We start from the raw sequence: 14,803 nt of genomic DNA, 5'->3' as shown, positions 1-14,803 counted from the left end.
GTAGTATTTTCGGGGCGACTTCAGGCGACTTGCATTGACTTCTATACAGAAGTCATTTTGCAAGTCGCCGCTGAAGTCGTGTGCAGATCGCGTCTGTGAGTCGCGCTGCATGTCGCGTCGCCCCTGTGTGAACGGGCACTAAGAGTGTCTGCTTCATATTTGCTACTTTACATTTGTCTTTCGAGGGGGCGGCAGTAAAAAACACTCAATATATATTTGTACAGGCAACTGTCAGGTTTCATGTGGAAGTCGGGAAGGGGAGAAGCCAGGGATGGGGTCGGGGGCGGAGTCAAAGCGGGCCCCATGATTTCTGATTTATAACAGCGGCCCTGCCTATACTACCCACATCTGCCACTATACCACCCTATACTACTCACATCTGCCACTATACCACCCTATACTACCCACAACTGCCACCCTATACTACTCACATCTGCCACTATACCACCCTATACTACCCACATCTGCCACTATACCCCCCTATACTACTCACGCCTGCCACTATACCACCCTATACTACTACTCACATCTGCCACTATATCATCCTATACTACTACTCACATCTGCCACTATACCACACTATACTACCCACATCTGCCACTATACCACCCTATACTACTCACATCTGCCACTATACCACCCTATACTACTCACATCTGCCACTATACCACCCTATACTACTCACATCTGCCACTATACCACCCTATACTACCCACATCTGCCACTATACCACCATATACTACTCACATCTGCCACTATACCAGCCTGTACTACCCACATCTGTCATTATATCACCTTATACTACTCACATCTGCCACTGTACCACTCTATACTACTCACATCTGCCACTATACCACCCTATACTGCCCACATCTGCCACTATACCACCCTATATTACCCACATCTGCCACTATACCACCCTATACTACTCACATCTGCCACTATACCACCCACATCTGCCACTATACCTCCCTATACTACTCACATCTGCCACTATACCACCCTATACTACCCAAAACGTTCCACTATACCACACTATACTACCCAAATATTTTACTGTACCACCCTATACTAAAAAAAACTACTACCACTATACCACATTATACTACCCTAACCTTCCACTACACCACCTATACTACCCAAACGTTCCACTATACCACCTAAACTACCCAAACCTTCCACTATACCACCTATACTACCCAAATCCTGCCACTATACTACCCAAACCTGCCACTATACCACCCTATAGTAGCCAAACCTTCCACTATACCACCTATACAAACTAATCCTTCCACTATACCACCTATACTACCCAAGTCTGCCACTATACCACCTATACTACCCAAACTTGCCACTGTACCGCCCTATACTATTCAAACCTGCCACTGTACCACACTATACTATGCAAATTTGGCACTATACCACCCTATACTATCCAAACTTGCCACTATACCGCCCTATACTACCCAAACCTTCCACTATACCACCTATACAACACAAACCTGCAACTATACCACCTGTACTACCCAAATCTGCCACTATACCACCCTATACTACCCAAACCTTCCACTATACCACCGGTACCCTGTACACCCTGTACTTTACCCTCCTGACCTCCCCTTTACTGTGTTCTCCAACCCCCCTGTACTGTGCCCTCCTGCCCTCCATACTCTGTACAGTCATACATAAATCTAGGCTGCTGTTAGGCTGGGAGAGGCATTTATGAAAAAGGGCAGTGTGTTCAGGGTGGGGGATAGTTTCAAAAAGAAGTGAGAGCAGTGTGTACAGGGAAAAAGAGTCAGTGTATGCAGAGGAACGGTGTATATGGGGTGGGGGGACAGCGTGTAGAGAAGGCGGGACAGTGTGTATAGGGAGTGAATTTAATTAAAATAATTCCCTGGTTGTGTGTATTTTTTGTTTCTAATTAGACTCAAAAGCCATGCCCAATATGTAGCATCATTTAGCCACACCCTCTCCCTGTGCCACGCACATAGAATGCCACAGGTCAACATCTCCCTGGTAAGGACCCTAGTGCATAAATTTGCCCAGGGGCCCATGAGGTTATTACGATGACCCTACTTTTTCTGAAATGCTTTAGATGGGCAGAATGGCCCGAGGACATGTCTAATTGTGGATCGGGGCTAACATTAAAATCTCCACCCAATATCAGCTAGTCTTCCCTGAAGGAGGAGAGAGACTCTAGGACAGAGTCTAAAAAAAGTAAGCTGCTTACAATTAGGGCCGTAGACACAGCTGCAAAGGTGAATTTCAAATTAAAAAATAGTGCCTTTAAGGAACACATACCTGCTATTAGGGTCAGCCAGATGTTCTGTCTGGACAAAAGAGCATTGTTTATGAATAGCTATGGCCACCCCCCCTGATTTGGGATGTGGTGAGTTACTTAGGCACCATAACTTATATAAGTGGGTAGGGAGGCGAGGGACCGAGTCAGTGCAAAAGTGCGTTTATTGTAAAAAAATAGTACATGTGCCCCCAGGTGTTTCATCTCAAGCCACAACTTACTGTGATTTGAAGGGAAGCCCAGACCATGGACATTGCACGATACGATTTTCAGGGAGGCCATGATGAAAGATGAAACAGGGGAGCACCCGTGTCCCCGTCAGAAGGAGAGAGACACACAGCACACCGAACCAGGAATCAGGGAGCGTTGAGACAACAAAAAGCAGGACTAAGAACCTATAAAACATAAAATAGTTATAGCATGGAAAATACATAAAAGACATAAAAAAACAACAAAGAGAGCATAAAGCCCAAAGGGCACATTAAAGTGCAAAAACATCACTAGTTGGGGGCCTCCACTCAGTCTTCAGATCAAGGAAACAGTAGATACCAGTGAGCAGCGTAAGGTCCCAAATAGGGGACATAACTCAGAAGAGTTGACCTACTGGGCATCAGGTGCGAGTCCGAAGGGGGACCCCCACAAACATAACGTATTGTAAAGGGTTACACAACAACCAATGGGGGGTGGGGAAGCCCCCAGGAAAGCTACAGAGTTAGCAGAGACCATCTCATACCATCAGATTGTCCCCCCCCCCCCCCGGGGAGAGGAGGAATGCGAGGCCTGGCTGGATGAGCCCCCTCGGGGTCCATTGCGGAATCTGCTGCGTGCCGGACGCCAAGGCTGTGGACGAGATGGGATTGGGATTTCTGGTGAAAATCTCCAATCTGTAATGTCCACAAGAGGCAAGCCAAGGTATTCCAGGAACTGGGGTGGGTCATCTTTGTTCTGCAAGGTAAATTGCTAGCCATCTTTGGTGACCAATAGACTGAAAATCATCCTGTATAGCCTCCATGCATCCTGTATGGCCTCCAGCAGGGGCTTCAGAGCACAACGTTGCATCAGGGTGCATCTGGAGAGATCTGGGAAGAAGGACAGTTTAGCTCCATCAAAATCCACGTGACAAATTCCTCTAACATGGAACATGATGCGTTCCTTTAAGGAGTATTTATGAAGTTTACATATAATGTCCCAGGGTTTATGCCGATCATTAGAAGGTGGACGGATAGCTCATTGGGCACGATCAATCTCAATGTGTTCTGGTGCCTCACAGCCTAGGATAAACACCCCCTGCAGAGTAGGGACTGCAGTGGTTTCATGCAGGCCTCTAATGCGGATGTTAACTCTGCGGCTCCTATTTTCAAAAGCGTCCATTTGCTCCAGCAAAGAGTTAATTCTTTGGTCCTGTGACTTACAGCGCTCAGTGAGTTGCATCCATGGTAGGATTGACTTCCTCCCATTGTGACTCCAGGGCCTCTGCTCTACCCCCAATATGTGCAGTATCTGCCTGTAGGGCTTCAATGTCCCATCTCAGGGCCTTCTTAACCCTGGTAGCAAAAAGCTCCAGATCAGCTTTAGTGAGGGAGGGAGAGAAGATGAGAACGCAAATCCTTATCCCCAAGCACTTCTCCCATATCGGAGCATCTATCTTGGCTGTCTGAGGGAATGGAGGGGGAGGAAGCATGAGTGATGGCAGATGTGCAGAGTGGATCGGAGAGGCTGCTTGAGTGGCGGGCTCACACAGCGCCATCTTAGATGATCCTGTCGGACCCTGACAGGTCTCTGCAAAATAAACATCCAGCAAGCTAGAACGGCTCCAAGGGGTCCTCAGAGGCCCAAAATAGCTGCTGTATGTGCTGTTATCCTAGCGAGTCTCACAGAGCCCCCCCCCCCCAGTAGGCAAGTAGTTAAGGCCTATGGCCAGGGATGCAAAGAGCAGGCCTCAAGCCAGAAGTGTGACACAATATGGTAGAAGGATCCATAAGTAACAGTTGGGTAGTTGCCCTATCGAAGAAGAAGTTGGGCAAGAACTTGAATAGTTTGGCGCCAACACCTGACCACTCACAAGCTCCCTTACAAACATATGTAGCACTGACCCCCAAAGGAGTGGCTGATTTGCTGGGCTTACCGTTACCTTCTTGACCTCATGTGCGTCTAGGGGTTTCCCGAGGTAGATTGCCCAAAGAATTGTAGAAACTGACACTGGATCCGCTTTTGGGATTTTTATTTGCAAAAAAGAGTAGACAAAACACAGTTTCTCAATGAGGGTTAGAGGGTTTAGGTAGAATGTCCAGGTACTCTTGGAACTAGTCAAAATAGGAAGTCTCTCACTACAGAAATCCAGAGAATAGCCACTCACAATTGGAGTCTCACAGCTACCGGTTAGACCGCCTCTCACTAGGCCTAGCAGCCGATAGAGTGTTCAGATAAAGCGAAGTCTCTGCCACAGACTTGCACATGGAACGTTTGAATAAAGTCTCTGCCACAGACTTGTTGTAGAACACTTTTAGTAAAGTCTCTGCCACAGACTTTTTATAGAACACTTGTAGTAACTGAAGGATGTAGACCAATTTAGAGAGCCCTCATACGGTACCAGTATCTTGCAGCTGGCCTGGCGATACCGTACGAGTGTAGATTCACTTGGGGTCTTTCAACTAAGCCTCCAGGCTCTTTCTGAGAAGCCAGCCTTCAGCTTGGCCTTCTCCAGCAGAGTCCTCCCCTGGTTGCTTCTCCAGTTGCTGGGCCTCTCCACAGATGAGACGGCAATGGACCACCTCCAACCTCCCTCCAGTTACTTTGCCTCGGGCTAGCCAGCCCAGACTCGGAATTGGATGGATTCTCATCCCAGGCCATGAGGGCCCTGGGGGCTGGACAGGAGGACCAGGACCAAACAGACAGAAAGATCTTCTGGACCAGAACCCAGAAGCACGTGATGTCAGTACCTTAAGTACCCTCTCCCGGAATACACAGCAAGATGACACTCCCACTGGGTGGGTTCCGAGAAATAACGGCACTCAATGCGCCTAGCTAAACTGCATTCTCAAACTTGCCAGCAATGACAGCACCACCCGTGGCCAAGCAGAACACAGTGCAATCCAGCTAGCCTGGTACTGAAAACATAATTTGATATAATTGACCCTAAAACCCAACTGTGGTTTTAGGAATGTTAAATAAAACCACAGTTGGTTTTTAGGGTCAATTATACCAAATAAACATAGCGCATGCTCTTCAGGAGCCAGCGCTACACATATTTCTCATCATTTTACTTGGAGATGGAAACCGGTCTATGTATTGGGATAAATGAGCAGCCTGTCTTTAAACGGTACTCTTTAACACTACTCAGGACAGTGGGACAGTGTCTTTTCATCAGAACACTTATAGAATATGTTCTGAAACTGCTTTTATCTGTTAAATTAGGGTCTAATGACCATTTTTTTCCCTAAATAACTCTATGATACCATTTTATTCTCTCCACAGGCATTGTCACACGCTGTCCCCTGGAACTTAGGTTAAAAAAGTCTCCAGAGGGCTCAAATTGGTATGGAAAAATAAGCTACCAGAACCATATGGCAAACATCGTGAATCCAGCAGAGGTTGAGCAGGAAGTCAGGAAGGGTAAGACCCTGTTTAGTCCATCCTGATCTCTTGTTTTAACCTTATCCTCCTCTCTGGTATACTACTATCCCAGCTCTCAGGTCTACAAGATGCATCTACCCATCCAAACATTCTCATCTTCTGCCCCTCTCTGCCATTGTCTTTAAAGTAGAATTATAGGCAATACGTTTTTGTTCAGTTTATTTTTGATAGAGCAAGGGAGGGTTATAATCCCTTTTAGATTTTTATTTCATCATCAGTATCCCATTGTGGAGATTTCCCTTCACTTCCAATCCCATAGCCTGCAAATTAAGGGACTGGGGACAACCCAAATATCTGGATTTTTTTTTTTACTTTCACTTTCAATGATAATGGTAAATGGGACAAATAGAGAGGGGGGATCTTCCTAATGGGTGCACAGACAGCAATCCCTCTCCACTCTATCCAAAACTAAAAAAAGAAAAAAGAGTATACTTTAATGGCTTTTCATAAACTTTTTTTTTTTTTAATTATTAATCTTTATTAAATTTTCACATTTATACAGACCACATTTTAAAATAACATTGCCAGGATTCAAATACATCTTTCTTCCATTCCGAAATCTGAGTTTTAGAGTTCTAGGAAGGGAAGGGGGACATGAAGATACATCCATACATCACATATAATTAGCAAGCAAAAAAAAAAGCACACTATCTAAACAATACCATATCCCCCCATCTCCTACCACCACTATTTTTGCAATTCCTACATTTTTTCCTACTGATATAACCCCACCCCTCCCTCCCACCCTTTCTATCAACCCCACCCCCCCTCCCCTCCCCTCCTATATATATATTGGTGCTTTTATCCTACAGTATAGCATAATTGTGTTATAATGATTCCCGTACCTTTAATGTACCCTACCCTACTCCTTCCCATTACCCATCCCCCCTCCCCCTCCCCTCTTCCCTTTCCTATCATGGTTTAAACTGGGGTATGCATCACTTCTATCCACTCTCGCCAGTTCCTATTAAACTCTTTTAGGTTATTTCGTTTTGCATATACTGCCCTCTCCTTACATAGATAATCATTTACCGCCCTTGTCCAATCCTCTACTGTAGGGGCTAGCTTTGATTGTAAAACAAAACAAGATAAAGTTGGCGCACAAATGAATGGTCTCTTTAAGAGCGTTTGACTATCTCGTGGGATGTTTGTTTATTTAAATAAATGTCCTGTAGATGGTCTCAATGTGCGGCTGTTAACCCATTATGGACTTGGCAAAAAATGGATGCAGCAGAAAAAACGATCAAAAACAGCGCATCAAAGGGACTAGTAGATTGATGTGAAAAAGACTTTAAAATGTCATTTATTAAATGTAAAAAATAAACACAGACATCTGATCCCTGCAGGATCTCAAACACATAAAAAACACCAATCATAAAACGGACAGATGTTTGGTAATGAAAAGCTCCTCAGATCTCTCAATTATAACTTTGGAAAGGTCAAAACCAAAGACCAATGTGCACAGCTTTCGAATGCCTAATGAATGCAATCAATCATCTGAAAGAACCCAAAAAGTCAGTGTAAACGAATGGAACAACGTTCCTAGGGACACTCACTTCATAGGTGTTCAATGGGCTGCAGAGCTGATGAGTCCAGTCTGATGACCGAGGGGGAGGTGTTTATTTCAGCTCCATCTGAAGCGTTCGGCTTGGAGGCAGAGGTGTAATGCTGCACGCTAGGTGGTAAAGATCAAGCTTAGTCACCAGATGATATCAGCTGTACACATAGGCAGCTTGGAGAACGCTGCACTGCCTGCAGTGCCGCTTGTCCGAGCGGCTGTGGATCACATGAGAGGCTTGTCACGTGGAAGGCTGTGAAGGGGAAGGTTGCTATGCCGACTCTCCTGCTTACATGTTTCGCGCTCCTGCGCTTTGTCAAAGCTGGACTTTGATCCACAGCCGCTCGGACAAGCGGCACTGCAGGCAGTGCAGCGTTCTCCAAGCTGCCTATGTGTACAGCTGATATCATCTGGTGACTAAGCTTGATCTTTACCACCTAGCGTGCAGCATTACACCTCTGCCTCCAAGCCGAACGCTTCAGATGGAGCTGAAATAAACACCTCCCCCTCGGTCATCAGACTGGACTCATCAGCTCTGCAGCCCATTGAACACCTATGAAGTGAGTGTCCCTAGGAACGTTGTTCCATTCGTTTACACTGACTTTTTGGGTTCTTTCAGATGATTGATTGCATTCATTAGGCATTCGAAAGCTGTGCACATTGGTCTTTGGTTTTGACCTTTCCAAAGTTATAATTGAGAGATCTGAGGAGCTTTTCATTACCAAACATCTGTCCGTTTTATGATTGGTGTTTTTTATGTGTTTGAGATCCTGCAGGGATCAGATGTCTGTGTTTATTTTTTACATTTAATAAATGACATTTTAAAGTCTTTTTCACATCAATCTACTAGTCCCTTTGATGCGCTGTTTTTGATCGTTTTTTCTGCTAGCTTTGATTGCCATCTCCTAGCTATCATCCTTCTAGCTTGAAATAAACATCTTAGGATTGCCGTTGTTGTTCCCTTCCTCTCTACTTCCTCCTCTCTATAACCTAAAATACACACTATGGGATTTAATTCTATTACCCTCCCAAAGGCCCTACTTATTATCTTTACCACTCCTTCCCAGTATCTAAATAATTTGGGACATTTCCAAAGCATGTGCATTAAATTCCCTGACCCCCCACACCTGGGGCAACAGTCATCTGTTCTCTTACCAAATTTAAATAATTTCTGGGGAGTATAGTATGCTCTATTAATTACCATCAAGTGGGAAATCCTCTGAGGAGGAGAGACCGAGACCTTTGGGCATGCCGCTAGGATATTTTTCCACTGTACTCGTGTTATATTACCTAGGTCTTGCTCCCATTTCTCCTTCTCAACCCTCCCTTTCCTCTCACTATTAATCTGTTCACCCAGCTGGGCATAGAATTTAGATATTAATCCTTTAGTGGGTCCTGCTTGTGCTACTGGGTATAACAAGGGCAGTTCCTCCCATGTTAATAACAGGTTTCCAAACTGGGTCCTTAAAGCGTGCCTCACTTGTATATAGGCATAAAATGAGTTTTGTGATATCTTAAATTCTCTTTGCAGCTGGTCGAAAGATTTAATACCCCTGCCGCCATATAGATGGCTAAGCCTTACAATGCCACATTTTTCCCAATCTGCAATTTTTCCAACCCGCCATATTTCTTGTAGCTTCTTATTGTTCCATAGAGGCGTATACTTTGTTATTTCACTATATCCCATTTTTTTTTTAACTGTACCCCATAACTTTAACATCATTTTTACTGTAGGGCATCTACACTGGAATGAGTCCGCTTCCAGGGTCTCAATCAGGGTACTATGTGGGGAGCCTGTTAATACTAATCTCCCATTTGGGGTTCCTCCGTTCTTCTCATCGATCCCCCCTAGCTGTTGTAATTGGGACGCCCAAAAATAGCACTCCGGATAAGGGACCGCGAATCCTCCTTCCTCTCCCGGTAGCTGAAGCATCCGCAATCTCAATTTGGCCTGTCCTCCCCTCCATATTAGCTCCCTAAACAACATCTCGATTTTATTAAACCAGCTTCTGTTAATCCATATTGGGGCATTATGTAATATGTATAAAAGTTGGGGCATCCATATCATTTTTATCAGATTGCATCTACCAGCGACCGAGAGAGGCATTCGTTTCCATATAGCAATTTTTTGTTTAAACTTAGCCAATAATGGGACTAAGTTATGACTTATATATTGCTTAGGATCCCTTGACAAGGTTACTCCTAGATATTTCAACTTATCCACTATTGGCATTTGGGGGGTTCCCAGGGCTGTTTGCTGACCAATTGGGTCCAAAGGAAGACATTCCGATTTTTCCCAATTTATCTCCAGCCCTGTGAAGCCTCCAAACCCTTGCACCAGTCCCATTGCCCTTGGTAGTGAGTATCTCATATCCCCTAAGAACAATAGGATATCGTCTGCATAAAGTGAGATTTTTTCCTCTCCAGTTTTTCTTACAAAACCGACAATATCCCGGTTTGCTCTAATTGCACATGCCAAGGGCTCTATAGCCAATGCAAAGAGCAGGGGTGATAATGGGCACCCCTGCCTCGTCCCTCTCCCCAACTCTATTTTCCCGGATAGCTCATTATTAATTTTTAGTCTTGCACTAGGTTTGTCATATAGCATCCTAATCCATCCTATAAAGGAAGGACCCAGGCCAAATTTCTCCAAAACTTTCCATATATATCCCCATTCTACGCTATCAAATGCTTTCCTTACATCCAATGCCACCACTGCACCCAGAGTATCGTTATCCATTGGGACCTGCAAGTTCAAAAAGGCTCTTCTAATATTTATACACGTTGACCTGTTGGCTATAAACCCTGTTTGGTCCATATGGACCAATCTTGCTATGACTCGATTAAGCCTAGTCGCTAATACCTTGGCCAGTATCTTTGTATCGGTACACAGGAGAGAGATTGGCCTATACGCTGCAACATCTAAGGCGTCCTTCCCTTCTTTGTACAACAGGGTTATAACCGCCTCCTTCATTGATGGAGGCAATTTACCCTCCCCATATGCTCCTCTTAACATCTCCAGGAGTTCAGGAATCAGTATCTCGCCAAAATTTTTATAGATTTCAATCGGTAGTCCATCCGGCCCAGGCGATTTCTGATTTGGCATACTCGCAACTGCTTCCTGAAGTTCTTTCAAAGTTATTGGGGCTTCCAGTTCCTCTCTTTCTTCTTGTTTCAAACATGGTACCTCTAATTGACCTAAAAATGTTTCCATTTGCTCATCCATCCCCACTTTCTGTGCAGTATATAGGTTTTTATAATATCCTTCAAATGCTTGGCAAATACTCCCAGTTTCTGTTACAACCTTTCCCTCAGATATCCTAATCGCCGAAATTGAGGAAGGGCCCGAGTTATTCTTCACCAGTTGTGCCAACATTTTTCCCACGCTTTCCCCTTCCGCGAAGGAGGCTTGGCGTTGGAACATATGCTGAATCTCTGCTTTCTTTAGGGTTAATAGCCTAAGTTCTTCTTGTTTATCTAACCAGATTTTTTCTTTGCCCTGCGTGGGGTCGCTAATAAAATCTCTTTCAGCCTCTAACACTTCTCTCCCTATTTGTACCTCCTGTTCCCTAGATTTTCTGTTTATTTTTGCTATTGATTGGATCATAAGGCCCCTTAAAAAAGCTTTCAGAGTATCCCACAGGATCCCCGATGTTACTGTACCCCGGTTATTTTTTAGAAATTCTTTTAATTCCCACTGAATTCTCTCAGGGCGTTCTTCTGTCTCTTTTTTTATCAGTTCTAACCAGAGCGGGTTCACTTTCCACAACCTCTGTACCTTACGTTCTCTCATTTTTAATACTGCTGTCACTGGGGAATGATCTGAAATCCCCCTGGGCTGATATTCAACCTTTTCCACCATTTGTAAGGCCAGGTCATTCCCCAGTATCATATCAATCCTGGATAACGTAGCATGTGTGGACGAGTAACAACTATACTGCCGAGCTCCCGGGTTCCCAGTTCTCCATAAATCCCGTAATCCTACTTCTTCCAGGTACTGTCCCAACCTCCCCTGCCAAGCTGGTTCCGCCAGTGTTTTTTCTGGGAATCTATCGATTTTAATATCCAATACCGTGTTGAAATCCCCTACTATTATTATAGGAACACCATCTATCCCCACTAAAAATTCCTGTAATTTAAAAAGCACTTCCATTTTAAATGGTGGAGGGATGTAGATGTTTGCCAGCATACATTCTCTATTTTCAATTAGGCACTGTAAGAAAATGTATCTGCCTTTTTCATCCAGGCTAACCCGTTTACATACAAAATTCACCCCCGTTTTTACCAAGACACTCACCCCTCTGCTATATGTCGAATAAACAGAATGATATTGAAATTGATATTTTCTGCTCTGCAACCGGTATATTGTATCTCTATTTAAATGGGTCTCCTGTATGCATAGCAGCTCTACTCCACATCCCTCCAACAAGGATAGCACAGCTTTTTGTTTCAGCCGCGTCCCCAGACCCCTCACATTCCAGGAGCCTATCTTAATTTTACCATCCTGCATAGCCATAAACAAATAAAGAGGAGAAAGAAAAAAAAAGAAAAACCTAAGGTAGGAAAGAGAGAGAGCGAAATAACCAGTCTACTGAGGACACTATTGAGAACCATTTGTCTCCCAGTACCCACCAACTCCCCTCTAACTTCTTTTATTACCTTATACCACACTCCCCAAATATTACTCCCTTGTATAATAACAAATTTATTAGGCGTCACCATTAACTCGTATATTATGTGTCTTTGAATATAGATTATACTATATAATTGTTTATTACCATTTTCCCCCTTGTGACCAATATATTTTCCTTGTTTTTTACCACCCCAAGTTTTACCACCCCCCAGTTTGTGTCCTTTTTTGCTTTGAGTTATTTCCTGTACTCCATTTATTAGTGCATACATATATTTTTTTTCCCCCTTCAACCTCCCCCCTATTTTCCCTACTACACCCACCCCCTCTCCCCCCTTTCTACCTCCCTCCCGCCCCTCCCCCACCTTCCTAGGTGTTACCCTAGGGGCTATTAGTGACCTTATACCACTCTCTTCACAACCTATTTACCACCCTCACCTAGTGCGCTCGCCGTGTATTACCTCCCTCCCAACCCCCCTCCCATACAGACACAGACAGCACACACACAAAAAAAAAAACAAAAAAAAAAAAAAACCAAAAACACACATACTTCATCCCCCCCTCTCTTTCTATCTTCCCATCCCACTCAGTACTAGAAACCCCAACAACTACAACTTTTCTTTATTTTCTTCTATCCATCTTTCCACTTCCATTGGGGAACAAAAAACCTGAGTATGCCCTAGTGCATTAATCCGTAGCTTTGCAGGGTAAAGAAGAGCATACGGCACCCTGAGCTTCTGTAACCTGCGTTTAACCTGGAGGAACTCTACCCTTTTTCTCTGAAGTTCTGGGGAAAAATCAGAATATAATGAAATTCTAACACCCTTATACAATACATTCCCCATTTCCCTTGCCTTCCGTAATAATACCACTTTATCTTTATAGTTCAGTAATTTCATTAATAATGGCCTAGGACGGCCCCCCTCCAATGGTGCTCTAAAGGGTACCCTATGCGCCCTCTCTATTGAGAACGCTGTTGAAAAAACATCCCTCCCAAACAGTTCAACCAGAAGATGCTCCATAAATTCAGCAGGGTTTACACCCTCACTTTTTTCCGGAAGCCCCACTACTCGCACATTGTCCCTCCTGAGCCTATTTTCCATTTCGTCCATTCTTGTTCTATATCCGCCGAACTGCTCCTTCAGGCTTTCTATTTCTTTAATTAGGAATGTTGTATCGTCTTCTAATCTGCTAGTCCTTAACTCAAGTTCTGTCGTCCTTTCCACCACTTTCTGTAGGTCTTGCCTTACCAGCATTAGATCTTCCTTCACTCCCTTCATTTGATTACAGAGTTCTTTCAGTGAGATGTTACATGCGTTTACGGCCAATAACACGTCCTTAATTGTTGGCTCTTTTTCTAACGGAGGAGAGTCACCCGTTGTGATCTCCATATTCTGTTCCCCTGCACCCGCTTTTTTATTAACTGAGCACTTGGCCACTGCTCCAGCCTGCGTATTAATGTTAATGTTCGACTGACCCATGCTTTTCCTTTCAGACATTTCTCCATGCTGCCCCTTTGTCTGCCCTTTTTTTGGAGGGGTCTGCGATGACTGTGCAGGGTTATGAGCATATTGTTCTAATTTAGCTGCTGTGGTAGACTGTTGCGAACTTTTTTCCCCTCTTTCCTTTGCAGAGCGCAGGTGCTGCATCTTACTTTCCTTTTCTCGCCCCTTTCCACAGAACAGTCCTGGATATATCGTATTTTAATATATTTTTAACTTTTTAACACAGCCACCCCTCGCTCAGTTGATCGCTTAGTGCAATATTAGCCGTATCTTATAACCAGTTCTCCAGTATTCACTTCATGTATCACCAAAACTTCCTGTTTTAATGCTTCACAGCAGACATTTATTTGCACGCACTTAGTTCAAATACCGTTCAACCAGTTGATTTTTAGAACAGCCACCATCCCTCAGTTAATCAATTAATGCGATACTGATCTTGTCTTATAGCCAGTCAGTCCACAAGCATTCAATTCAAATATCACAGACTTCCTGGTTCGTCGCTTACAGACGTTCGTTTTTACAGCAGGTACTTCTTTGCTTATACTACCTGGGTTATCATTCGTTCGTCTTAGAGCACAAAACGAAGCAATGAGTTCCAGAGAACAAGAGCTATAAGTCCTTCTCACCCCCGGCCAGCGCCCTCTTGTTTACTTGTTTACTTGTTACCAGTTCTCAGGCATCGCTATGTCCACAACTTGCTCCGCCAGACCTCCACCTGCTATGCCCCTCACACCTCCGACTTCTTCCCCCCCCCCGCAATCCTGCCGCTTACCTCCTTCCTCCTATCGCGGCTTACTGGAGAGCGGGAGGGCCTCTTGGTGTCCACTGTGTACGGCGTCTCTCGGCAGGGTTCAAAAGCGTTCGGCTTGGTCGGGGGTACTCGTGCTTCTTCGGCCGTGTTCGCTGGGGTTCAGGACCCGGAAGTAAGCGTGAATCTCCGAGGGCTCGGCACGATAGTACAGTGATGCGCTCTCACTCCTCCTCCCGTCCAGCTTCAATGATCAGCTCCAGCCCACCGCACGCTGCGTCCGACCGTAGCACTGAGCGCTCCACGCTCTCGTCATGGGGGTCTGGGAGAGAGTCACACACGGCGTCTCGCATCTCTCATTCACTCCATCTTGCACATCCGGTCACGCCCCCCATTACATGTTGGCTTTTCATAAACTTTAGAATAA

The 14,803-nt window shown here is 44.7% G+C and overlaps 1 protein-coding gene across 2 annotated transcripts in view; it reads left to right on the top strand.

Annotated features, from left to right (window-relative positions):
• The window catches only part of LOC143981770 (interferon-induced GTP-binding protein Mx2-like), a 94,930-nt gene that overhangs the window by 5,924 nt on the left and 74,203 nt on the right, over positions 1-14,803 (top strand). For both annotated transcript variants that reach the window (XM_077479858.1, XM_077479857.1), the window contains exon 2: positions 5,777-5,914. In XM_077479858.1, the coding sequence (XP_077335984.1) occupies positions 5,866-5,914 (49 nt within the window). In that variant the 5' untranslated portion in view covers positions 5,777-5,865. The remainder of the gene's footprint in view (positions 1-5,776; positions 5,915-14,803) is intronic.

The sequence above is a fragment of the Lithobates pipiens genome, unplaced genomic scaffold, assembly GCF_037356315.1.
Source record: "Lithobates pipiens isolate NorthernLeopardFrog02 unplaced genomic scaffold, aLitPip1_a1.2 Scaffold_16, whole genome shotgun sequence".
NCBI classification, from domain to species: domain Eukaryota; kingdom Metazoa; phylum Chordata; class Amphibia; order Anura; family Ranidae; genus Lithobates; species Lithobates pipiens.
The sequence above is the reverse complement of the archived record's forward strand: the minus strand, read 5'-3'. Positions and strand labels throughout refer to the sequence as shown.